Below are 27090 nucleotides of genomic sequence, written 5' to 3'. Positions count from 1 at the left end.
CGGGTTTCGAGAGGACTAACATCCTGCTGTTATGTGAGAACACCTGTTACAGGTAAGCAACACTTGCTTTCTCACAGGACAAGCAGGATGGTAGTCCTCACATATGGGTGAGTACTGAGCTGAGGATGTCCGAACATGCACCAAAGATACCCAACGGCGTGCAACAGGCACAACAACTGGGGTGGAATTTGGTAGAGGGCATCCTGAACCCCATCGGGCAGGCGGAAGGGTGTTGGTACGTCACGCTGGAAATAGGTTACGCAGGACAGATTGGCCGAAGATGGAATCCTGTCTTCCGGCTTTGTCCAAGCAATAGTGGGCTGCGAAAGTGTGGAGAGAACTCCAGGTGGCAGCCCTGCAAATGTCAGGAAGCGGCACAGATCTTAGGTGCGCTACTGAAGTCGCCATGGCCCTTACTGTGCTTTAACACGGTCTTGGAAAGGAATGCCTGCTTGCTGATAGCAAAAAGATATGCAGTCCGCCAACCAGGAGGAGAGAGTCTGCTTACCCACAGGTTGCACTAATTTGCTAGGATGGAAAGAGACGAATAACTGAGTGCTCTTCCTGTGGGCAACTGTACGGTCTAGGTAGAATGCTAGAGCCCGTTTACAGTCAAGGGTATGCAGAGCCTGTTCCCCTGGGTTGGAGTGGGGCCTGGGAAAGATAGGTAGTATGATGGATTGATTAATGTGAAACTCCGAAATTACCTTAGGCAAAAACTTAGGGTGAGTGCGGAGTACTGCCCAGTCCTGCAGGAGTTTAGTGTAAGGCGGACAGGTAACTATGGCCTGTAACTCACTGACTTTCACCGGTCCGTGCACCGTCAATTGCATCAGTTCCAGGGTCCAATCCCTGGACGAGCTTTCCTGACCACTTGAAAACTTCCTGGAAGTCACACCAGTCATCCATCCTCCATCTAAGCAGGAGCACCAGAGTTCCAGTTTTGCAGAGCAGCAGGTAGCATTGTCCTTCTCCTTCAGTCCCCAGCAGGAGACTGAAACTGCTGGGTTAGGGAGTCCCTTTTATACTCTGGAAACTCCTCTGCCAGCTGATTGGCTCTGGGGAGGTCCCACCCTTAACCTCCCACACCTGTGTGTTTGTCTCTATGGTTACAGGCAAAGCCACCAGTGTATATCCTTGACTGTCACCTGGGTTTTCTTCCCCCTCCTTCTAGAACTTTGGTTCCAGGGAGTTTTTGTTCCTGGCTTTATTCTACCTACTCAGACTGGCATAGTGACCCCGTCACACTCACTAACCCTGCGAGCTGAAGTGATAGCCAAAAGGAAAATCACTTTCCATGTGAAATATTTTAGGTCACAGGAGTGAAGAGGCTCGAATGGTGGTTTCATGAGCTGCCCGAGAACCAGATTAAGGTCCCAAGAAGGGGCCGGAGGACGTAAAAGGTGGCTTGATATGGAGCAAGCCTTTAAGAAAACTTGTTACGAGGGGTTGTACTGATATAAGGACATCCGACACCTTTATGGAAGGCGGCTACCGCACTGAAATGCATTCTGATGGAAGAGGTCTTTAGACCTGATTCCGATAAGTGCCAGAGATAGTCCAAAAACCTTGGGATTGGACAGGAAAAGGGATTGCAAAGAACACCATGATGTATACCTTTTCCATTTATAGGAATAAGACTTCCTTGTGGAAGGCTTCCGTGAAGCAATCAGGACACGAGAAACCAAATCTGAAAGGTTAAGTGGTTGAAGGATTAACCTTTCAACATCCATGCAGTCAGGGACAAGGCCTGAAGATTGGGATGGCGAAGACATCAGTCGTTCTGAGTGATCAGAAGCGGGTGCGTTCCCAAGGTAATGTGCCTGCGAATGGAGAGATCCTGGAGTATGGGAAACCTCACTTAGCGTGGCCAGTGAGTTGCTATCAGGATCATGGTTCCCTTGTCCTGACGGAGCTTCACGAGAGTCTTCGAGAGAAGAGGAAGTGGAGGGAATGCATAAAGCAGACTGATTGCCCACGAGAGGAGAATGCATCTCTGGGCTGAGAGCGCTTGCTCCGAATGAGGGAGCAGTAATTGTCCACTTTGTGGTTCTGAGGGTACGCAAAGAGGTCTATTTGGGGATGACCCCATTGCTGGAAGAGAGAGGTCGCTACCGAGGGATTGAGAGACCACTCGTGTGGTCGGAAGACACGACTCAGTTTGTCTGCCAAGACATTGTGTACTCCCAGCAAATAGGTGGCCCTGAGGTACATCGAGTGGGAGAGTGCTTCCGCCCAAATCTGCGCAGCTTCCTGACACAGAAGGAAGGAGCCTGTGCCTTCCTGCTTGTTGATGTACCACATGGCCACCTGGTTGTCCGTCTGAATCAGGATGACGTGATTCGATAGGCAATCCTGAAAAGCTCTGAGAGCATATTGCATTGCTCGAAGCTCCAGGAAATTTATCTGGTGTTTGGCTTCCTCTGGAGACCAAAATCCTTGCGATTGTAGATCATTCACATGAGCTCCCCCCAGAGGTTGAAGCGTCAGTGGTGAGAATGAGTTGAGGATCTGGTAGGTGAAAAGGCAGTCCCTGGAGGAGATTGTTCTGATCTTTCCACCAGGCGAGCGAAGACAGAGTGCATCTGTGATGTGGACAATGGTTGACAGAGGCTGAGTCGCTTGAATCCATTGTGACCTCAGAGTCCAATGCATGACTCATGGCCAGGCGGGCCATTGGTGTGAGATGGACTGAGGACGCCATGTGTCCGAGAAGGACAAGGAATTGCTGAGCTGTTGCTGTATACTGAGACTGCAACTGGTGAGCGAGGGACATGAGGGTTTGCACTCGTTGAGGTAGAAAGGCTTTTGCCTGTAAGATGTCCAAGTCTGCCCCAATGAACGACAAGGTTTGAGATGGGACTAAATAGGATTTCTCGTAATTGACGAGAAATCCTAGAGAAGTTAAGAGTGTGCAGGGTCAAATCCAGGGACGATCGAGCGGCTTGCTGAGTTGGGGCCCTGATTAACCAGTCGTCTAGATAGGGGTAGACGTGAACACCTTCTTTCCTGAGAAAGGCTGCGACAACTACGAGACATTTGGTAAAGACTCGTGGTGCCGATGCTAGTCCGAATGGAAGCACTCGGTATTGATAGTGCCTTGGGCCTACTAAAAACCTGAGGTACTTGCGATGAGCTGGAGCTATCACAATGTGGGTGTGTGTGTCCTGGAGGTCCAGAGAGCAGAGCCAGTCTCCTCTTTGTAGAAGAGGTAGAAGTGAGCCCAAGGTTACCATCTTGAACTTTTCCCGGTGAAGGTACTTGAGGGCACGTAGGCCCAGAATTGGACAAAGCCCCCCGGATTTTTTGGGGATCAAAAAGTACCGGGAATAGAACCCTAGGCCTTTTTACGAAAGAGGAACAGGTTCTATTGCCCTTAACTGGAGTAGAAGGGAAACCTCCTGCTCCAGAAGGACCGAGTGGTCGGTTACTCTCCACACTTGTAGAGGTGGTGATTACAGTGGAAGAGCAAGAAAGTTCAGGTGGTAACCCTGAGCAATGATTGTTAGCGCCCATTGGTCGGTAGTGATAGATTGCCACCTGCCATGAAAGTGGCACAATCGACCTCCCACTGGTATGCCTGGCAGAGGAATCAGGCTGCTGCTCTCTAAGGGAAAGTCAAAAACCTGAAGCAGGCCCTGGCTGGGGAGCTGCTTGTGGCTTTTGCTTCTGGGGCTGGCGAGGCTGAGATTTTTGATAAGGCCTCGTAACTCGGGACCTTGTTGGTGGAGGATAGTACTTCCTTGGGCGGAAGAATGACTTCTTAGAGTCCTTCTTGAAGGGCTGTCTAGAAGGGAAGTCAGAAGGTATTGATGAGAGCTGTTTGAGGGTCTCATGATGGTCCTTTAATTCGGCCACTATTTGCTGAATCTGTTCACTGAACAGATTATCTCCTATACAGGGTAGGTCAGAGAACTTGTCTTGTACTTCTGGGCGAAGGTCAGAAGACGTAAGCCAGGCCCAGCATCTTGCCGAAATGGCAGTTGCAGACACTAGTGGAGGTGTCAAAAATATTGTAAGCTGTTCTAATCTCATGCTTTCCTGCCTCAAACCCCTTGTTGACAAGGATTTGAAGATGTTCTTGGAATTGGTCAGGCAGGATTTCGGAGAAGTCCTGTATTTGCTTGAAAATGACCCTGTTGTATTGGGTCATGTAAAGCTGGTAAGAAACAATTCTGGAGATGAGCATGGCCCCTTGGAACACTCGACCAATATTGTCTAGGAACTTGTGTTCCTTGACAGGAGGGGTAGAGGAGTGAGGCTTTGTCCTTTTTGCTTTCTTTTGAGCTGATTCTACCACAACTGAGTGGTGGTCGAGCTGAGATTTTTGAAAGCCGGGGGCTGACTGTACTAGATAGGTAGTGTCAGCCTGTGTACTGGGGCAATTGATCCAGGATTTTCCAAGTTTTTTGAGGAGGTCAAGAAGAACTTGATGAATGGGAATAGAAGTGATCACCTTAGGGGCATCCAGGAATTGGAGAAGCTCCATCATCTGGTGCCTATCATCTTGCTCCATCTGAAGCTGAAAAGGGACCAATTCCGACATTTCCTTCACAAATGAAAGAGAGGTCCTCTGGAGGAGAACGCTTTCTACTTTCAGTAGGAGAGGGAGGTGAAGGTAAGTTATCGGTGTCTGTGGAAGTATCATCACCCCAGGTGTCATAAGGATCAGCAGGCTGACCTGTAGGACAAGAAGGGGGTTGGATACCCGAAGGGCCTGGCTGAGGCTCAGAGAAAATCGAAGGAATCACCGGAGGCACCGTGGATGCTCTGGGGGGTATCTGTGCCGGCATCGAAGGCGCCGATGTGCGTATCGCCCCCGATGAATCTGTGGTGAGGGACGACATGGCATTGATGGCTGAGGCAATACCCTGAAGGAGGAATGCGGAATGGAGTTTCTCCTCCCGATGAAGCTGTCATTGGGGAGCGCACCGGAGCCCCAGGAATCACCGGAAGGGCAGTCATGAGCGCCTCCATCCAGGAGAACAGCGGTGCCAGCGCTGCTGGAATCGGGTCGGTGACTGGTTCCACTCTCGGTGCCGGTGGAACCTGGAGTCGTTGCATCGCCTTGTCGATGGCCTCCTGGACCAGCCGGTCCAGTTCTTCCCAGAGACCTGGGGCAATCAGTCTCGGCTCCGTGACTGAAGGAGGCTGAGGCACCACCTTTACAGGCGGAATCGCGACTCCCAAATCCCGATCGGGTAAGGTGGCCTCGATATCCCGGTCGCAGGAGCGGTCGGTGCCGTTCCTGGACGGGGCTTCTTCAATGGTGGCTCGGATGGTGGAGAGGTCGATTATTTCGCTCCCTCGACGGTCCGAGACTTACGATGCCGATGGTGATGTTTCTCCCTATGATCCCCTCGATCTTGAGGGGGAGAAACAGGAGTCGATGGCCGTGAAGACGTCGATGGCGGGCAGTCACCGGACGGATGTCGATGCTGGTGCGACTTCGATTGTACCGGTTCCGATGACGTCTATACGATGGACGGCATCGGGGTGTGAGCACGGAAAAGGAGTCCCATCTTCTCCATTCTGGCTTTGCGACCTTTTGGTGACATGAGGGCACATTTGGTGCAAGTCAGGACATCATGCTCATGGCCTAAACACATTACACAGACTCCATGAGGGTCTGTGATAGTCATGGTGCGAGTTCAGTCTGGGCACTGACGAAACCCCGACGCCATGGCCATAGAAAAATCGAGCCACAGTACGGTCGACAACCAGTAGGCCACGAGGGCCAAACTAGACGGTAATAGACAAAAAACAGTGAAACTTTCCGGAGTACCGCGGCCTGAGAAAAGTTAGAGGAGGGACCCCTGTGGGGCAATTTAATTTTAATTAACTCCGTGAGGAAAATTCCTGTCAGGAATCTCTTCAGAGCTCCTAAACCGCGAGGCTACTGCTGCGCGGAAAAAAGAAGACTGAAGGGGGACCCCTGCTGGCTGCAGGGTTAGTGCCATGCTAGGCATGCCCAGTAGGGGCCAAAGTTCTGGAAACTTTGACAGATGTTTTCTGTGATTGGGCTCCACCCTGATGATGTCTACCATCATCAGGGTCCTGATGATGAGGACTACCATCTTGCTTGTCCTGTGAGAACCCTTGTGTTTATCCCATGCATTTTTTAATTCAGATACTGCGTCTCCACCACCTCCACTGGAAGGCTGTTCCATGCATCCACCACCCTTCTCTGTAAAGAATATTTCCTAAAATCACTACCAAATGTATCCTCTTTCAACCCCATCCCATACCCCTCATTCTAGCTCCTCCTTTCTGTTGAAAGAGGCTCACCTTCTTAGCATGGAAAACTTGGAGATATTTCAATGTCTATCATATCTCCTCTACATCGCCTTTCCTCAAGGGTGAACATGTTTAGATCTTTAAGTGTCCCCAATATGCTTTAGAAAAGACCATTGATCATTTTTGTAGCTAGACAGATTCCAACAGGTTTATATATTTTTGAAGGGGCAGTCTCCTGAATTATACATATTCCAAATGAGATCTCAGAGGCCTATACAAGGGCAATACCACTCTTTTTCTGCTGACCATTCCTCTCCCTATGCAGCCAATCTTTCTAGCTTTCACCGTTACTTTATCCATCTGTTTGGCCACTGCAAGATCAGATACAATTACCCCAGATCCTGCTCTTTCATGCTTAATTTTTTACCCTCAATACTGTACATAGGAAAATTAGTTTTACCTGATAAATTTTGTTCCTGTAGTACCAAGGATCAGTCCAGACTGCTGGGTTATGCCTCCCTTCCAGCAGATGGAGTCAGAGAAAAGCACCCCCTAGATATATTGGTGTGCCACCTGCGATCACTCAGTATAATCAATATCAAAGCAGAATGAAACCTCTCATCCTGGTTTTTTGTTTTGTTTTTTTATTAAGAACCAATGACTAGAGCAAAAAGTTTACTCTAAAAATACCAGAAAACCCTTTTTTTTTTTTTTAAAAACCAACATGTTGAAAACATCTGAAGAGAAGACAACAGAAATATGACACGAAGACGAGCGGACTCTCCTGTAATATAATATACATTCTTGGGTGGGCGTCTGGACTGATCCTTTGTACTACAGGAACGAAAATTATCAGGTAAGAAACAAATTTTCTTTTCCCTGTACGTACCAGGATCAGTCCAGACTGCTGGGATGTACCCAAGCCGCCTTAAATGGGGTGGGACCCAGAGAGCCCCGCTCGAAGCACACTGCTGCCAAAGGACTCTACAGCTGGATCTCGAACATCCAATCTATAACGCCTAGCAAACGTGTGCAATGACTTCCAAGTAGCTGCTCTGCAAATATCCTGAGGCGAAACACATTGGCTTTCCGCCCAAGATGCCGCCTGAGAGCTGAGAGAGTGAGCCTTGAGACAGTCAGGGACAGGGCGTCCGTGATATATATGTGGAAGCAATAGCATCCTTCAAACAGCGAGCGATGGTAGCCTTATTCGCCATATGTCCCTTCCTTGGACCATTCCACAAGACAAAAAGATGATCAGACTGCCGAAACTCATTAGTGACTTCCAATCGCCGCAAATCTCGACCGTGAGCAGAATGGGTATCCTCCTCTGAAAAGGATGGAAGGTCTATTGACTGATTGACGTGGAAAGCAGAGACCACCTTAGGCAAGAAGGCGGGTACCGTCCTCAGGGACTCTCCTGAGTCTGTTATACGCAAAAATGGTTCCCGGCACGATAACACCTGTACTTCGGTAACATGACGCGCCGAACAAATAGCCACAAGAAAAAGTGTTTTGAGAGTTAAATCCTTCAAGGTGGTGCGCTTGATGGGCTCAAACTGTGAGGCGCAGAGACCATGAAGAACTAAATTTAAGCTCCAGGATGGACAAAGCGCTCACACCGGAGGATGTAAATGCTTGACACCGTGTAGAAAACTAACCACATCCGGGTGACCTGCAATAGAAGAACCTTCAATCTTATCACGCAGACAGCGCAAGGCCGCCACCTGTACTCTTAAGAATTATAGGCCAGGCCCTCTCTCAAGCCCTCTTGTAAAAAGGCTAGAATATGAACTAGAGGCCCATTGTGGGGCCACTTTCAATCCACTGCACCAAGAGTCAAAAACCTTTCAGACCCTAACATAGGCAATGGAAGTGGAGGTCTTGCGGGCCCCTAAGAAGCATGGAAATTACGGCTTCCGGATAACCCTTCTTTCTCAGTTGCCTCCTTTCATAAGCCAAGCCACTAGACAAAAGCGATCCGCTTGATCGAAAAATACGGGACTTGCCCCAGACGCAAGGGACCTTCCACCGCCAGGTTGATGAGATCCGCGAACCATGTCTTCTCGGCCACTCCGGAGCCACTAGGAAAACTAGACCCCGGTGGGATTCTATGTGTCGTAGAACTTTCCCCACCAGTGACCAAGGGGGAAACAAAGGAGAATGTCTGGAGGTCACGGAAGCATCAGAGCATCCACCCCTTCCGAGCCATGCTCTCTGTGATTGAAGAAGTGAGCCGCCTTGGCGTTGATCCGAGTCGCCATCAAATCCAAGCGTGGGGTCCCCCCAGCGACAAGTTATGAGCTGCATCGCCTCGGACGACAGTTCCCACTCTCCTGGATCCAGGTGCTGCAGACTGAGAAAATCCGCCTGGACATTGTCCACGCCTGCGATGTGGGAAGCTGCGAGACGGCTTAGGTGACACTCCACCCAGGCCATCAACAAGTCCACCTTGGAAGCCACTGGGCGACTTCTTGTACCTCTTTGCTAATTTATGTACATCACCGTTGTCGCATTGTCGGACAAAACCCGTACTGCTTGGTGATGAACCAAGGAAAGAAAGTGACGGAGGGCCAGGCAAACTGCTCTGGTTTCCAGCCGATTGATCGACCATTTGGCCTGACGAGGTGACCACCGCCCCTGCGTCGATCTGGACTGACAGACTGTTCCCCAACCTGTCAGACTGGCATCTGTCGTAACGATGATCCAAGGTGGAGGTTCCAAGTCCACGCCTTGAAGAAGATGTCCCGGTACCAACCACCAACTGAGACTGGTCCTGGCCGGCTCCAGTTGCGGTAATTGCAGGTGATAGTCCTCGGACTTGGGGTCCCAATGGGAAAGCAGTGCCCTCTGTAAAGGTCACATATGAGCAAAGGCCCATGGGACCAATTCCAGTGTAGAAGCCATATGTCCAAGAACCTGTAAATAATCCCACGCCGTGGGCAAAGGGAGAGCCAATAGGCCCGAACTTGAGACATTAAGTTGTCCATTCGTTGGCGGTGTAGGAACACCTTGCCCGCCCGAGTATCGAAGAGGACTCCCAGAAACTCTAATTTCTGGGATGGCGCTAGATGGCTCTTGTCGAAATTGACTATCCATCCCAATGACCGCAGTCTGTCCAACACAGACTGCACCGCTATCTTGCAAAGAGTCTCAGACTTTGCTCGGATCAGCCAATCGTCCAGATAAGGATGAACTAAAATCCCTTGGCACCGTAGGGAAGCTGGAACTACCACCATCACACCTTGGTGAATACCCTGGGAGCAGTCACCAACCCAAAAGATAGGACGCAGAACTGGTAATGCTGCCCTAGGACCATGAACCGGAGGAGCCTTTGATGGCGCGCTTGAATGCCTATGTGCAGTTAAGCCTCAGTTAGGTCTAAAGAAGCCAAACATTCTCCCTTGTGGACGGCTGCAATGATGGACCTCAACGTTTCCATCCGAAAACATGGGATGTGCAAGGTCCGGTTGACCTGCTTCAGGTCCAGAATCGGGCGAAACGCGCCTTCCTTCTTGGGAACCACGAAGTAAATTGAGTAACGACCGGTCCTGCACTCGGCCGATGGGACTGGAACCACGGCTCCCAGCGCTCGCAACTGAGAGCATCTGAGCAATCACCTGTTGCTTGGCCGGGGGGACTGCAAAGCAACAAGAAAAATCTCAGAGCGGCCGAGCAAAATCCAAAGCATAACCGTGAATTATAATACAGAGAACCCACTGGTCCGATGTTATCTTGACCCATTCCTCCCGAAAGAGGGACAACCTCCTTCCAATTTGTGGAATGGAGGAATGGGCTGGCGCCCCTTCATTGTGAAGACTTGTTGGGAGTAAAACTATGAGGAGCCCCCGAACGTTGAGGTCTTTTGCCTCGAAAGGAATGTGTCCACGCCTGCGACTGGGATGCCGACTGTGTGTGAAGGAAGAACCTCTTCCTGCCCGAAAATGCTGACCCCGGAAATGGCCCCTAAACGTGCTGGACAGGCGAAACAGTCTAGGCTTGTCCTCGGCAAGCTTATAAACTTTGTTGTCCCCCAAGTCCTTAATAAGCTATTCCAGCTCCTCCCCATAAAGCAATTTTCCCTTAAAGGAAAAGGAACCCACCCGGGATTTGGAAGAGGCATCTGCCGACCAATTACGGAGACACAAAATCCTCCTTGCAGAAACTGCCAATGGCACTGTGCGTGTAGAAGTCCGTAAAAGATCATATAGGGCGTCTGCTGTGTAGGCGACCGCCAACTCCATGCGGTTGGCCTGTTCTGCCTCCTCCGGGGGAGCTCCTGGGCCGTAAGCAACTGCTGAACCCAATGGAGAGTGGCCCTCTGCATGAGAATGCTACATACCGCGGCCTGGACACAGAGCGCTGAAACCTCAAAGATACACTTCAACAAAACCTCCAGCTTCAGATCCTGAAGATCCTTAAGCGCCGTTCCACCAGTCATGGGAATGGTAGTATGCTTAATGACAGCTGTGACTGCCGAATCTACCTTGGGAAGCTTGAGAAGGTTTAAGGAATCACTTGGCAAGGGATATAGCTTCTCCATAGCCCTGCTGACTCAACGAAGCCTCTGGAAAATCCCATTCCCTGGAAACAATCTGAAATAACTTAGGATGGAAAGGGAAAGTTTGCGGTGGGCCCCTAAGCCCTGCTAACACAATCTCTGGGAGAGGAATCCGCCTCAGGCTGTGGAGCATGAATTTCCAATTCCCACAGCACATGTGGAATCAAGGGGTCCAGTTCATCCTTACTGAATAAATGAAGGATCTGGGGATCATCTCCTTCCACCTGTACATGAGCGTCCCCATCGCCACCCATATCCGGGACACCAGTGTCATGTGAGGGACCCGCAGCCTCAGAGAAATCAGGCTCCACAGTCGGGTGCTGAAGACGAACCCCCGCCCTCCCCTGATCCGGCATGGGCCTGGCACGCTTAGGGGAGAGGGCAGAAGAGTCCTCCCAATCCGTTTCAGCCTCTAAATAGGCTTTGTGCATCAAGAGAATAAATTTATAAGAAAAACGGATGTGGCCTATTTAAGGCCTCCCCCGGAGCTGGTTGGGAAGAGGGAGGGTCTAAATTTGTCAAGAAATCGCCAAAACGCTGAGGGCTTAAGGCAGGCGGGCCCTCCTCTCCCTCAGATGCTGCCTCTGCGTCTAAGCTTGGCACGGCCAAAATGGCCACCGCTCCCTCGTCCCGTGGGGGCGGGGCAGACTTCTGCCCCCGAGACAACAGTTCTTCATGGCTCACGTGGCCACGATAGAGAGCCACAGGTACCTCCCGGCCGCCGAGAGGGTCCCTCGCCCCTGGGGATACACCAGGAGCAGAGACCCTCCCGAGAGAGCCGTGCAGGCAGAAGCCCACAGCATAAAAGCGGGCCCCACCACAAAAAGCGCGTGAAAAAAGGCAGAAGGCAGCCCTGTGTTGGACCGGGTGATAAATTCCACCCCCTCTGGAGCCCCGGGACCGATTTGGGCAGGCTGGGGCGAACAAGGGCTGTGTTTTATTAACTTTTTTTTTTTTTAATAAAATCAAATTAAATAAAACTTTCAATAAGCCCCCTTTAGAAAAAGAAATAATCTGGCTGACTGATCAATCCACCTGGTATATTGCACCAAAAGGCCCCTTCAGGGGAAAGTACATCCCTGGAATAGAATAAGGGGGAGAGTGACCGGCCCACCGGTAAATACTCCCCCTGGCCGCAGAGGATATGAGAACTCTGGTGATGGCCTCAAAAGCCTGCAGCCGGTCCCGTCTGCGGTGGAGGTTGAGGCCTAGCAGCTCTAGGTTGCCTGGGCTGAGATCTTTGCTGCGGACGATAAGATCTGCCCCTTGATGCTGGAGGGCAATAACGCCTCTGCCTATAGAAAGACCTTAGAGATTCCTTCCTAGGAGGGTGGCGAGAATAAGATGCAGCAGAGTCCTGCGGAACTGACGACAGTTGACACAAGGTTTCTGTGTGTTCCTTCAACTGGGCCACAGCATCCTGCACCTTTGAACCAAAAGGTTGTCCCCTACGCATGGCAAATCAACTAATTTTTCTTGGACCTCAGGTCTGAGGTCAGAGGCCTTATGCCATGCCCAGCGATGTGCACTTATGCCAGAGGCTGCAACTCTGGAAGCAGTTTCAAAATTGTCGTAAGCGGCTCTGACTTCGTGCTTACCAGCTTCAAGCCCTTTGTGTATTATGGTTTGAGCTGCTTCTTGATACTGCTGTGGTAATGAATTTGAGAGATCTTGCATCTGTTTCCACAGGTTTCTCTGGTATTGCGTCATATATAACTGATATGATAATCCTTATATTGAGCATGGCCCCTTGATAGATTTTCCTGCCCAAGGAGTCCAGGAATCTGTGATCCTTGCCTGGAGGAGTGGAGGAATGAGGTCTTATTCGTTTAGACTTCTTTTGTGCAGACTCCACAACTGATTGATGTGGCAGTTGCTATTTCTGGTATCCGGGCCAGATTGTACCAAATAAGTGGTGTCCACTCTCTTATTTATGGATGGTACTGAGCATGGATGCTCCCAGAGTCTGTGCTGTAAGTCTAGCAGAACTTCGTGGACAGGGGTGGCCAAGACTTCCTTTGGAGGGTCCACGAACTGAAGGACTTCCAATGTTTTGTCTTGTGTCCTCTTTCTGATACCAAAGTAAATGGTATGGTGTCTGCCACATCCTTAACAAAATTTGTAAAGGATAAATCTTCCGGTGGAGATTTCTTCCTTTCTTCTGGAGAAGGATCAGACAAACCCTTCAGAAGTAGTATCTGTATGTCTGTCTTCCCAGGAATCGTAAGGATCCTCTTGACGTGGAGATGTGGGAGAAGACCTTGGCGGTCGAGAAAGCCCTGAAGGACCTGGCTGTGGATCATCTAGTGGTATCCGTCCAGGGACATCTTGTGGCTTGGCTGGAATCGATGGTAGAGCACAGACAATTGCGTAGAATCTGTTCATCAAAAGCTGAAACAACGCTAATTCTGGCTGTCCTGGGGCCTCAGGTACTGGCATCGACTGAATTGGTTCTGGTATTGAGCCGGGCATCGGCGATGGTAGAGGCATCGGCATCGATGGCTGCCTCGGTGTAGACTTCGGTGTTGGTACCGGCATCAGTGGGAGTGCCAGCATTGGTGAAGGCACCGGTATAGACGTCGGCGAGGCATCGACGGTTGCTGGTCCTTTAATGCTTGGAGCACCGCTTGACGGATAAAATCTGTCAATTCCTCCGTGATAGCTAGTGCAGGCAGAGCAGCTACACTTGGTGGCGGTGGAGGTGTTTATGGTCCTTCCACAGGGCCCTGTGGAGGTTCGATGATCGGTGCATTGAGAGGATGTGAAGGCCTATGCGAAGGCCTCTGTTTCTTGAAGTCGAGGCCGTTTTGCGATAGATTTCTCTGGGGAGAGAAGCGCCTCCGGGATCGATGGGTGTTTGTGCCGATGCTTTGGTCGATGTTCCGCCGCTTAGTCGATGCTACGGATGGGGTCTGCGATGAACGATCCCCCGAGCCTTCCAGACGACGCTTTTTGAGTATTAAAAGCTTCGAGACTCTGGCCGGAGACAATTGAGTAGATGTTGACTGGGAAGGCAAAAGTTGTAGATGGAATAAATGTTCCATCTTTTCTTGGCGGGCCTTTCGACCCTTCGTGGTCAATTCAGCACACTTAGGACAGGTTGTTACGTCGTGTGTTTGACCTAAGCAAAGGACACACTTGAGGTATGGATCTGTAATGGACAGATTACAGTTGGGACATTTTTTAAATCCTGTGGCCATATTTTCGCCAACAGCCGTTGATGAAAATGAGAAAAATTATTTCTACTCCAAAAAGAGTAAAAAAGACTAAATTTACTCAGTCGGTGGTAACAAGAGAGACCCCGATATGGGAGAGAATAAATGTTTTTTAAATCTGATTTTTAGTCAGACAATTTGTGAGAAACACACAGGCTCCTGCTCCACAATGCCAACAGCAGTGTGGAAAAACGAAGACTGAAGGGAGACCCCTGTGGCTGAGAATATCATGGCATGCTCAGTGGGCTTAGAGTGCCAGTCAAAAGTTTCTAGAAACTTTGACAAAGTTTTCCACAATAGGGCTCCATCAACGATGTCACCCATATGTGAGGACTAGCATCCTGCTTGTCCTGGGATAAGTGCTGTTATGTTATATTGTAAAACGCAGAGGGGTTTTTTTTGGTTTGTTTTTTTGGAGTGGAACCGGAGAGATTCAACCATCAGTGCTCTGTTGCAGATGAAAGAATTGAGGAACCTTCAGGAACCATCCTTCATGCATGAGCCACCACACATGCCCAGTAGGGCAAAAGTTTTCTAATTGAGAGATATTCGATGTCACCCATGAAGCAAGGCTAATTCAGCCTGCTTAGACAGAAAAGGCTTTTTAGTCTTCCAGAACTCTAATTTTGGTGTGCTTACTGTCATGCGACCAACTTGTACAACAAGGTGTACCTGCTCAGTGGTGATTTTCTACTAGTCTGGTTAGGAGCTGACCCAGAAGCTTGATCTGTAGCAAGTTTGCAGTAATTTAACGTTTGAGAACAGGAAAAAGATACTGCCAGCATTTCTGAAACTTAGGCAGCAGTATGCTGACCTTTCCTGGCTGCTGAACTCATGAGATCATTGGAAAGGAATACCTAGCAGCCATCATAAATTGCCATAAAATGCTTTCTGGCTTATATAGTGAAGCCGTGTAGCACTGGGCTTGTCTAATCATAGGTTGCATAGATATTGGATATTCTCCTTCCGGGGCTATATCATGAAAGCAGGCACTGTATAATATGAAAAAACTAATACATGCACTTCTCAGTCCACAAACAAAGAATGGCATGTGCAATCCCGAAGTTCTTCCTCTGACAGCAGTGTTTTGGAGTATATTACTTCATCAGGGAGCTCTAGGTGACGACATACTATAAATGCGATTATGTGTGGGGAAAACAAGCAAAGAGTTCTTTAGAATGCCAAAAGGCTAATGTACTACAAATGACTACTGACATGGAAGGCAAAACTTACTGAGTGCTGAATTTGGTCAGTCAAACAATGGGTAACAGCGATACTTTTGGCAGTGACTCTCATGATTTTACCTTTTAACAAAGGATATATTTTCATATTTACAATTTTCACCATTGTAGCTGTTACCTGTTTGACTGACCAAATTCAGCCACTCAGTAAGTTTTGCCTTCCATGTCAGTAGTCATTTGTAGTACATTAGCCTATTGGCATTCTAAAGAACTCTGTATCCACACGGAATCGCATGGAGCTCCCTGATGGAGTAATATACTCTGAAACACTGCCGTGTCAGAGGAAGAACTTCGGGATTGCACATGCCATTCTTTGTTTGTGGACTGAGATAAGTGCATGCATTAGTTTTTTCATATTATACAGTGCCTGCTTTCATGATATAGCCCCGGAAGGAGACTATCCAATATCTATGCAGCCTATGATTAGACAAGCCCAGTGCTACACGGGCTTCACTATATAAGCCAGAAAGCATTTTGTGGCAATTTATGATGGCTGCTAGATATTCCTTTCCAATGAGTTCCTTCATATAGCTGAATTTATATTGTTGTGGTTGATTCCTGTTTTTCAAGCTATTCTTTGGGTCATTTAAAGTGCTGAACTCATGAGATCGGCATGGAGTGCCGGCACATGGCACACGAGTTTCAAAAATGCTTACGATTAGGGATGTGAATAGTTTTTCTAACGAATTGAAATATCATACGATATTTCTAAATTAGTTAGAAATTGGTTAAAAGAAAGAATCAATTTTACCCCCGATTTTTCGTAAAAATCGTTTTTCGGGTTAGCGCGCGCTAACAAAAACAGTTTATTTTATTTTTTGCTATTTTTGTTAGCGCGCGCTAACCCGAAAAATGATTTTTCACTAAAAACCGGGGAAATGCGGGAAAACGATTTTTTCCTGTGGCCAGACGATCCCGAAAGCGGGAACGATTGGGCACCCGATTCACATCCCTACTTACGATACAGGGATGGGGTGGCTAGTGGAACTCATCCCACCCAGTCAACCTATGGAAGCTATTGAAGCTCATTCCATTTGCCACTGAGGCTGTTCTCCAGCTGACCTCTGTGGGAAGGTAAGGTGGGGGGGGAATATAGGCAAAGAGTCAGTACAGAATTCCCCTCCTCCCCACCATAGCTTTTTTTTCTTACAAAATCACCATTGAACCCTCTAAACCTGCTTGTCTCTAGAGGATTCTGAACCCTGCCAGTTCGAGTTAATTCTCTTACAGTTCAGGTACTGAGGGGGGGGGGGCGCATAGAAAAAAAAGGTGTCTGGTTGGGGTGGCTTTTACGGAAAGTATCAGCCAATAGTAGAAACTAACATACCTTTAGCAGTTTGTGCTGCTGCAGGGTTTCTCGAGATACATTCAGAGGCAGGTCATCAGAGTCTACCTGATTAGAGAACAGAAAAAGTTTTATATTTGTATAAAACTACAGAGCAAGAATCAGAACATGCAAAGATTCGAGTACAAGCAAACTTACAACACCCTTCACGAAATTGAGGTATTTGGGCATCATGTCATGGAAATCATCAGTAATAAACACTCTGCGGACATATAACTGCAATGAAAATTAACAAAATTAGAACTATGAAAAAGCAGAATTTAAATCATATAAATAGAACTCGCCAAAATTCACTGGAATAAGAGCAAACGAAGTTTGGAATTTTTTTTTTTTTTACCTTAATAAAATCACTCTTTTTTGATCCATATTCATCAAAAAGACCACGTGGAGCAGCATTAGGAATAAAGAGAATAGACTTGAATGTGACTTCCCCCTCAGCAGTGAAATGGATGTAAGACATAGGGTCATCATGTTCCTATGGAAAGAAAGTTTCCATTAACTATGTTAGAAATATTTGCTCAATTACCTGTTCAAGTGCACATGAAAAGAAAAGAATTTCATAAACAATGGCCAATAAAAAACCTGCAGCTCCAGCATAGTGCTGAACTACAGGAATTTCCTTGTGACTTGACAGAACTGTCTTAAGTGCATCCAATTTTATAAGCTCCTCCCACAAGAGATTTGCAAGAGGTGCTGTGGGAAATAGGGATCCCTCAGTACATTACGATTTTAAATCCAATCCAAAGCAGCAGCAATATAAAAGTTTAACCCAAAGATTTGTTGGAACAGGAATCATATTCCCCAAAATTTCATGTTAAAGAATTTTAATCTAACGTGGTAATTTATTTTCCTTGAATCCTGCCATAAAGGCCAGATGAATGGGTTATTCCTCCCTACCAGTAGGTAGAAGCAGAACTACAGTTTCCATGATATAACTCACAGTGCAGAAGCTGGTGCAGTAATAAAACTTTGCCAGTATACTTTTGTCACAGCTAATCAACTGAAGAAAAGCAAACAAATAAAGCAAAGTTGCTTATCTATAACAGGCTTCTCCATGGAGAGTAGAACAAAATCAGCCATACATAGGTGACATCACTGTACAGCTCTTTCTAGAGCTCAGAAAAGGCCTAGGTGTCTGAGCAAGATCATGTGTTCCTGTGCTGCTGCAGGAGCCTCCTTAGTCCCTTCACTGGGAAAACTTCAACTCTAGGGGAGCAGGTAGTATGTGGCTGATTTAGTCCATGGAGAACGCCTATTACAGATAAGCAACACTGCTTTCTCTGTGGTCAAGGAGGATGAACTTGGCCACATAAGTGGGGATTCGAGCTATTATGAATTAGAATTTTTGCTGGATCCAGAACAATTGCAATGCAGTAAAACAGAGGAAGGAGGAGAATTGTTGCTCTTAGTTAACTAGGTTTCTTAAATTTGCTTGGCCAATACTATTATTGCAAGAGTCTTCTGCAGCACCGTAGTGTTTGATAAATGTATGCATAGAGGCTACTTTGTAAATATCTTGAAGTGAAGCAGAACAGATGAGCTACTAAGGATTCACTCTCACTTGATGGGCTTTTGCCTCAGCAGGAAGATGTTTTTCAGAGCTTGTGCAGAAACAGGAAATGCAGTCCAAAAGCCATGTATAGTTCCTTAACTGAAAAACCCTGCTTAGCCAGATTTTAAGAGAAAGTTGTAGAGACTTTCTGAAAGGCTTGAATCTTTCCTCAAATAAAAAAGCTCTTAAAATAATTTGGTATTACAATGGATTGAATGAAATGGAACTGAGACTACCTGAGGCAAAAAATTGAGTCCTCAGGGCTCCTATTTTTAAAAATCTTTGTGCAAGGAAGCACCGATTAGTACAGCCTGAAGCTTTATTTATTTAGGGCTTTTTTATACCGACATTCATGATACCAATCATATCGGTTTACAAGAAACAATGGTGCAAATACATTAACATCAACATGAACAATAGGCGAAGAGAGAACAAGTGAACAAAAGTTACAATAAAACAGGGGCACATGAACTGGGAGGAGGAAGAGCCAGAGACATGGCTAACTCAGAAATAAATATCTAGTCTCAGAAATAAATAATATCTAGTCATATATTCAGGATTATATTAAAACATGTACTCAGGACTGGATTATTTCAAATATGTAAATATCATATACTCAGGGCTGTAATATATGTTCCTGACTAAATAGTGTCAGTTCATAAAACTCGGGACTAATTAATGTATAGTAAGAAGCCAAGTCAGGGATGTGGTACGTCGACTGGAAAACCATGGCAAGTTATTATAGTTGGGGCGGTTATAGATCAGGGAAGGCTTGTAGAAATAGCCATGTCTTGAGTTTCTTTCTGAATGTCAGTATGCAAGGTTCTTGTCTAAGGTCTGGGGTCATGGAGTTCCAGATGGTTGGAGCCGCTGTCGAGAAGGCTCGATCTTTGGTGGATGAGAGATGTGTGGATTTGGCTGGGGGGGGGGGGGGGGGGGGGTGTGTAGCGAGCCCTTGTATGCTTCTCTGATGGGTCTAGAAGAGAAGTGCAGTGTGAATCGATGGGTGTTCTGTTGTAAATGGTTTTATGGATGATGGTGAGACACTTGTGAAGAATTCTAAAGTTTACTGGGAGCCAATGCAGGTTTTTTAGGATGGGTGTAATGTGGTCTCTTCTGTTTGAGTTTGTTAGAATTCTAGCAGCCGAATTTTGTAGCATCTGAAGCGGTTTGGTGGAAGAGGCGGGAAGGCCTAGCAGAATGGAATTGCAGTAATCTAATTTGGAGAATATAATGGCCTGGAGTACCGATCTGAAGTCTTGAAAGTACAGTAGCGGTTTGAGTCTTTTTAGTACCTGAAGTTTAGATTACTGCTAATAGGAAGAAAACCTTCAGATATAGAAGTTTGTGATCTACCATTGAGATCCCAATGACATAGGCCTTTGATGATTTTAGGTACCACAAGATAGCGAGAAGCTGGATTTCCTTCCAAGTGGTGGTAATTATAGGTAGAAACCACTCTTATGAGCTAACAGTTTTCAATCCTGAATGTGAAAGATTGAGAAGATACTGAAGTAGAATAGAAGTGGAACAATTAAAGTTGATCTGTAGTTTGGTTAGCACAGTAAATGAAAAATTTCACTTAAAGCAATAAGCATCTGGTAGAAAGGTTTCGTTGCCAAGACTACTTTTATGTCTACAGGAAAAAAAAAGTCATTGATTACACTAATTAATATTCTATATCCATGCAATTAATGCTAGAGACTAAGGTTTGGGTGAAGTACTAACTTGTCATTTTGTGTTAAAAATGGAAATATATGAAGATGTATTGGTGGAGCAATAACTAGTCTTTGTAGCCAAGGAAACCAAATCCAAACACCCTAAAAAAGGTGCAGAGTAAAGGAAAATTAGTTTACCTGAATTTTCGTTCCTGTAGTACCACGGATCAGTCCAGCACCTGGGTTGTGACGCCGCACCAGCAGATGGAGACAGAGCAAGACCTGTCGGGCTCCCTACATATAGTAAGGTGCCACCCACAGCCCCTCAGTCTTACGTAATGTCAAAGCAAATTGAACTATCAGACTAACTAAACCGACCTTCAAACAGGCCAATTCAAACTACCCCCAGCTGGAACAGAACTGCCAGAACCAGAGGCGAACGGTATTAGTATGAACTTCAACCAAATGAGAACTTGAATCCAACCGAGCGGACTCTCCGTTACTTCAGCGCAAACCAAAAAAACACCAGAATATACGGGCGGGAGCCTGGACTGATCCGTGGTACTACAGGAACGAAAATTATCAGGTAAGAAACTAATTTTCCTTTCCCTGTACGTACCCGGATCAGTCCAGACACCTGGGATGTTCCAGAGCTAATTACAGATGGTGGGAACCAGAGAGTCCCGCTTGGAGCACTCTCCAAAACCTCCGGAATCAGCGGCCTGGACATCAAGCCGGTAATGTCTAGTAAAGGTATGTAATGACTTCCAGGTCGCCACCCTGCAGATTTCCTGCGGGGAGACCCGAGAGGCTTCTGCCCACGAAGTGGCGTGTGAACATGTCGAGTGAGCCCGGAGACCCCCAGGGACCAACTTGCCTCGCAGAAGATACGCCGAGCCGATGGCCTCCTTGAGCCAACGCGCAATCGTGGTACGAGAAGCTGCAGCACCCCTCTTTGGACCAGAGCACAAAACAAACAGGTGATCGGAAACCCGAAAAGGGTTCGTAACCTCCAGGTAGCGGAGAAGAACTCTACGGACAGAGTTTTCTTAAGTCGTTCGTCCCCTTCTCAAGACGATCCATGTCCGGAAAAGCGGGAAGCTCAATTGACTGGTTCAAATGAAACGCTGACACCACCTTCGGCAGGAAAGACGGGACAGTCCTCAAGGAAACCCCCGAATCCGAGATTCGCAAGAACAGCTCACTACAAGACAGAGCCTGTAACTCCGAAACTCGTCTAGCTGACGCGATCGCGATAAGAAAAACCGTCTTCAAAGTAAGATCCTTGAGTGTCACCCGCTTTAGTGGTTCAAACGGCACTGCGCATAGAGCGGAAAGAACCCAATTTAGGTTCTAGGACGGACAAGGATGCCGCACCGGCGGGCGCAAATGTTTAGCCCCTCGAAGAAAGCGTGCCACATCCGGGTGGAGTGCCAAGGACACCCCCCTGGACTTTAAGGGTACTACAGGACAGCCCTTTCGAGAGACCCTCCTGGAGGAAAGCGAGGACCTCTGGCACGGACGACAGGATAGGATTCACCTTGCGAGACCTGCACCAGTCCTCAAACACCGCCCAAACCCGAACGTAGGCTAAGGACGTAGACTGTTTCCTAGCTCTCAACAAGGTGGCTACCACCACATCCGAATACCCCTTGGACTTCAGACGTTTCCTCTCAAAAGCCAAGCCGCGAGACAAAAGTGATCCGCATCCTCCAAACAGACGGGTCCTTGAAGAAGGATTGCGTCCCCGTGAAACCGAAGAGGAGGTTCCGCTGCAAGCTGTAGGAGATCCGCGAACCAAGGCCGCCGTGGCCACTCCGGCACTACCAAGATCACCTCCAACGGGTGCAACTCTATTCGCCAAAGCACCTTGCCTATCAGGGGCCAAGGAGGAAACACATACAGCAACACGTCCGTGGGCCAGGGAAGTACCAGCGCATAGACGCCTTCTGCCCATCGCTCCCTCCGACTGAAAAACTGCGGAGCCTTTGTGTTCTGAGCGGTGGCCATCAGGTCCATGTGTGGCTGTCCCCACCTGTCGCAGATGAGGCGATAGGCAACGTCCGGCAGTTCCCATTCACCTGGGTCCAGACGATGTCGGCTGAGGAAGTCCGCTTGGATGTTGTCAATTCCAGCGATGTGGGACGCCGCAATGTTGCTGAGATTCTGCTCCGCCCAGCGCATCAACCGGTGTGCCTCCTCTGCCACTTGCTGGCTCCTCGTTCCGCCTTGGCGATTGATGTAGGCCACCGTGGTCGCATTGTCCGATAGCACACGGACCGCCCTTCCCCGAATCAATGGGCGGAAGGCTTGCAGCACTAGCATCACTGCCCTGGTCTCCAAGCGATTGATGGACCATAGCGACTGCTCCCTGGACCACTGTCCCTGCACCGAGCGTCCCAGACAGACCACTCCCCAGCCAGAGAGACTGGCGTCTGTCGTGACTACTGTCCAATTGGGCATGAGCAGTGATACCCTGCATGTCAGATGGTCGGAGAGAAGCCACCACTGCAGGCTGGACCTGGCCTGGTCTGTGAGAGGGAGCGGGAAATGAAAATCTTCAGCACACCGGTTTCCAGCGGGAGAGTAAAGCTGATTGCAACTGTCGTAGATGAGCAAAAGCCCAGGGAACCAAGGCTAGCGTTGATGCCATAGAGCCCAAGACCATCAGATAATCGCACACCTGTGGGCACCGTAGAGACAACAGGCGCTTCACCCGACTGCAGCTTGTCCACTCTCTCCTGGGACAGTGAGACCCTGCCCCGCTTTGTGTCGAACAGCGCGCCCAGGTACTCCAATCTCTGGGTGGGCTCCAGTTGACTTTTGGCGAGAATGACCACCCATCCGAGGGAACGCAAGAGCTGTAGTACTCTGGAGACCGCCTGCTGACATGAGAGTTCGGATTTGGCCCGAATGAGCCAATCGTCCAAGTATGGGTGTACCAGGAGGCCTTCCCTCCTGAGCTGGGCTGCCACCACCACCATGACTTTGGTGAAGGTGCGCAGAGCAGTGGCGAGCCCAAAGGGAAGAGCTCTGAACTGAACTTGCCCGGTTGAACCGAGGCCACCACCGACAGAATAGTCTCCATCTTGAAGCGTGGAACACGAAGGCACCGGTTGACCCCTTTCAAGTCTAAAATTGGTCTGAACTTGCCCTCTTTCTTCGGTACCACGAAGTAAATGGAGTACCGCCCCCGATGCTGCCTCTGTGGTATGGGAGCAATGGCGCCCAGATCTTCCAGCCGCCGGAGGGTAGTTCTTACCGCTGAGCGCTTTACTAGCCCCTTGCAAGGGGACAAGAGGAACTTGTCATAAGAACATAAGAAAATGCCATACTGGGTCAGACTAAGGATCCATCAAGCCCAGCATCCCGTTTCCAACAGTGGCCAATCCAGGCCATAAGAACCTGGCAAGTACCCAAAAACTAAGTCTATTCCATGTAACCATTGCTAATGGCAGTGGCTATTCTCTAAGTGAACTTAATAGCAGGTAATGGACTTCTCCTCCAAGAACTTATCCAATCCTTTTTAAAACACAGCTATACTAACTGCATAAACCACATTCTCTGGCAACAAATTCCAGAGTTTAATTGTGCGTTGAGTAAAGAACTTTTTCCAATTAGTTTTAAATGTGCCCCATGCTAACTTCATGGAGTGTCCCCTAGTCTTTCTACTATCCGAAAGAGTAAATAACTGATTCACATCTACCCGTTCTAGACCTCTCATGATTTTAAACACCTCTATCATATCCCCCCTCAGTCGTCTCTTCTCCAAGCTAAAAAGTCCTAACCTCTTTAGTCTTTCCTCATAGGGGAGTTGTTCCATTCCCCTTATCATTTTGGTAACCCTTCTCTGTACCTTCTCCATCGCAATTATATCTTTTTTGAGATGCGGCGACCAGAATTGTACACAGTATTCAAGGTGCGGTCTCACCATGGAGCGATACAGAGGCATTATGACATTTTCCGTTTTATTCATCATTCCTTTTCTAATAATTCCCAACATTCTGTTTGCTTTTTTGACTGCCGCAGCACACTGAACCGATTTCAATGTGTTATCCACTATGACACCTAGATCTCTTTCTTGGGTTGTAGCACCTAATATGGAACCCAACATCATGTAATTATAGCATGGGTTATTTTTCCCTATATGCATCACCTTGCACTTATCCACATTAAATTTCATCTGCCATTTGGATGCCCAATTTTCCAGTCTCACAAGGTCTTCCTGCAATTTATCACAATCTGCTTGTGCTTTAACTACTCTGAACAATTTTGTGTCATCTGCAAATTTGATTATCTCACTCGTATTTCTTTCCAGATCATTTATAAATATATTGAACAGTAAGGGTCCCAATTCAGATCCCTGAGGCACTCCACTGTCCACTCCCTTCCACTGAGAAAATTGCCCATTTAATCCTACTCTGTTTCCTGTCTTTTAGCCAGTTTGCAATCCACGAAAGGACATCGCCACCTATCCCATGACTTTTTACTTTTCCTAGAAGCCTCTCATGAGGAACTTTGTCAAACGCCTTCTGAAAATCCAAGTATACTACATCTACTGGTTCACCTTTATCCACATGTTTATTAACTCCTTCAAAAAACTGAAGCAGATTTGTGAGGCAAGACTTGCCCTGGGTAAAGCCATGCTGACTTTGTTCCATTAAACCATGTCTTTCTATATGTTCTGTGATTTTGATGTTTAGAACACTTTCCACTATTTTTCCTGGCACTGAAGTCAGGCTAACCGGTCTGTAGTTTCCTGGATCGCCCCTGGAGCCCTTTTTAAATATTGGGGTTACATTTGCTATCCTCCAGTCTTCAGGTACAATGGATGATTTTAGTGATAAGTTACAAATTTTTACTAATAGGTCCGCGGAATTCGTGCAAAATCTAAAGCGTAACCTTGACTTATGCTGAGGACCCACTGATCAGATGTTATTTTGGTCCATTCCTCGGAAAACAATGCTAGCCTGGCTCCCACGTTTGGCACGTCTTCCGGAGGCTGCCGTGAGGAATGGACCCTCCTAGTTTCATTGGGCCGACTTAGGCCCCGATCCTGAAGAGGGACCACCTTGTCTCCCGAACTTTTTCCCTCGAAAGGACTGAGACCACGAGGAGGACCTGGAAGAACCGGACCGGTAGGAGGACCCGGACGATCTCTGCGGACGCTGACGTCTGTTTCCTCGAAAACGGTTCCTAGTGGAGAAGGAGGTTCTAGGCCTGGGCCTGTCCTCTGGCAACTTGAAAGCCTTGTTCTCTCCAAGTGACTGCATCAAGTCGTCCAGCTGTTTTTCAAATAACAATTTCCCTTTAAACAGCAACGAGCCAAGGTGGGCTTTGGATGACCCATCAGCCGCCCAATTTTGAAGCCAGAGGAGATGGTGCGCGGAGACCGCGGACACCATGGCCCTGGCCGACGTCCGCAGTAAGTCATGCAGAGCATCCGCGCTGTAAGCGATCACTGCCTCCAGGTGATCCGCCTGCGCTGATTCCTCCTCAGAGAGACCTGCATTCGCCTGGAGAATCTGAGCCCAGCGCAGCCCAGCCCATAGAGCAAAATTACTGCAAATAGCTGCACGGACTCCCAGGGCCGAGACCTCAAAAACCTTTTTAAGCTGCACTTCCAGCTTTCTATCCTGAATATCCTTGAGTGCCGTAGCACCTGTGACGGGTATCGTAGACCTCTTCGTCACCGCCGACACCACTGCGTCCACCCTTGGAAGGCGAAGGAGTTCCAGCACCTCCTCTGGTAGTGGATACAGCTTGTCCATGGCCTTACTTTCAGACCCAGCTCCGGGGGTATCCCATTCCCGGAATAGGATGTCGAACGCTGAGAAGTGGAACGGAAAGGCTACCGCTGGACCCGCAAGGCCCAGCAACACCGGGTCCATGTTGGCCCCCGGCCGGGATTCCACCGGTGGAGCCTCCACTCAGAGCTCCCTGAGTATGGCCGGAATGAGGGGCGCCAGTTCGTCTCTCCGGAACAGGTGCACTACTTTCGGATCATCGCCATCCGCCGCCTGCGCCCGGCTGGACTGGCCCCTCTTCGGGTCCTTCGGCCCCTCCTGGGGCCCCTGTGGACGGATCCCCTTCCTCCGAGGAGGTAGATTCCGTGTCTTGCGGGGCTCCCCGCAGCGGCCGCTTCTCCCTAGGCAGGGTCCTTCTGGGACTGATCCTGAGCCGTCCTCTTCCGGGGCTGTGAGTGACCCTCCAAGCCCCCCCCCCCCCGAGGCCTTCGCCCTCAGTCTTCTTCTTGGATCTTTTATATTTCAGTTTGCGGAGCAGCAAAGCGAAGTCCGAAAAAAAGAGGCCTCTGAACCTGAAGAGACCTCCTCCAGACTCCGCTCCTCTGGTGATCCAGGCCCCCCCCGGGGGCTTGTTGTTGTGGAGAAAGCACGGGAGGCTGGCCGCCATTACTGGCAGCCTTCCGCGTGGCCTCCCTGACGACCTCCAAAATGGCCACCATTCCTGCGCCGAGCAGGAACAGCTTAGCACTACTGGCCTCGATGTGCCCGGCGCACGGTGGCGAACGCTCCACCCGAGAGCGGCCCCCCCCGACCGACCTCGGACGGACAGCCCTTCGCCGCCCGAAACACAATTGGCACACACACCGTCACGCGCGGCAAGCTGCTGTCCTCGGCGCCAACCCCAGCAGAAGAAAAAGATGTAAAACTACCCGACCCCCTCCCGCGAAGTGCCACGAGACAGAGAAAGAAAGATTTGGCGCAGCTAAAAACAAAGTCCCCGAGAAACTTTTTTTTTTTTTTTTTTTTTAAACTTATGCCGCTGTCCCAGGTCCTGAATCTTCTGCTCCAGCAGGGGTGAGTGAACCGGGCTCCCCGGTGTCACCCCCAATGCTGCTGCCAGCACCAGGGCGGGGTCCTCGACCCTCAGCAGCGGCCTCAACCAGGGGGGATGGTCCCCTCAGAACTTTCCCAACCCCCCTGGGAGGCTTCCAAAACAGAGGGAGACTTCTTCTTTCCTGCTTTTTTTTTTTAAACTTTTGGCTTATCCCTGACTAACACACACTACCCAGGGTTCCTAGAGGCTGTGGGTGAACCTGCCCCATCTGCTGGAGACAGAGAAAGACTGAGGGGCTGTGTGTGGCACCTTACTATATGTAGGAAGCCCGACAGGTCTTGCTCTGTCTCCATCTGCTGGTGCGGAGTCACAACTCAGGTGTCTGGACTGATCCGGGTACGTACAGGGAATTTCCTTTGTCTTGAAGATATGATATAAAAGAGGAAAAGTAAATGCATAGATTGGTGTTCCATGGAATGA

General features: G+C 48.6%; 1 protein-coding gene across 1 annotated transcript in view; it reads right to left on the bottom strand.

Annotated features, from left to right (window-relative positions):
• The window catches only part of HSP90B1 (heat shock protein 90 beta family member 1), a 172603-nt gene that overhangs the window by 84184 nt on the left and 61329 nt on the right, over positions 1 to 27090 (bottom strand). Inside the window, exons 9-11 of the mRNA XM_029601500.1 lie at positions 16937 to 17074; positions 16738 to 16815; positions 16582 to 16647 (exon numbers count right to left, since the gene is read on the bottom strand). Of these exons, the coding sequence (XP_029457360.1) occupies positions 16582 to 16647; positions 16738 to 16815; positions 16937 to 17074 (282 nt within the window). The remainder of the gene's footprint in view (positions 1 to 16581; positions 16648 to 16737; positions 16816 to 16936; positions 17075 to 27090) is intronic.

This window comes from Rhinatrema bivittatum, chromosome 4 (assembly GCF_901001135.1).
Source record: "Rhinatrema bivittatum chromosome 4, aRhiBiv1.1, whole genome shotgun sequence".
Taxonomy (NCBI): domain Eukaryota; kingdom Metazoa; phylum Chordata; class Amphibia; order Gymnophiona; family Rhinatrematidae; genus Rhinatrema; species Rhinatrema bivittatum.
This window is presented reverse-complemented; position numbering and strand designations above follow the sequence as displayed.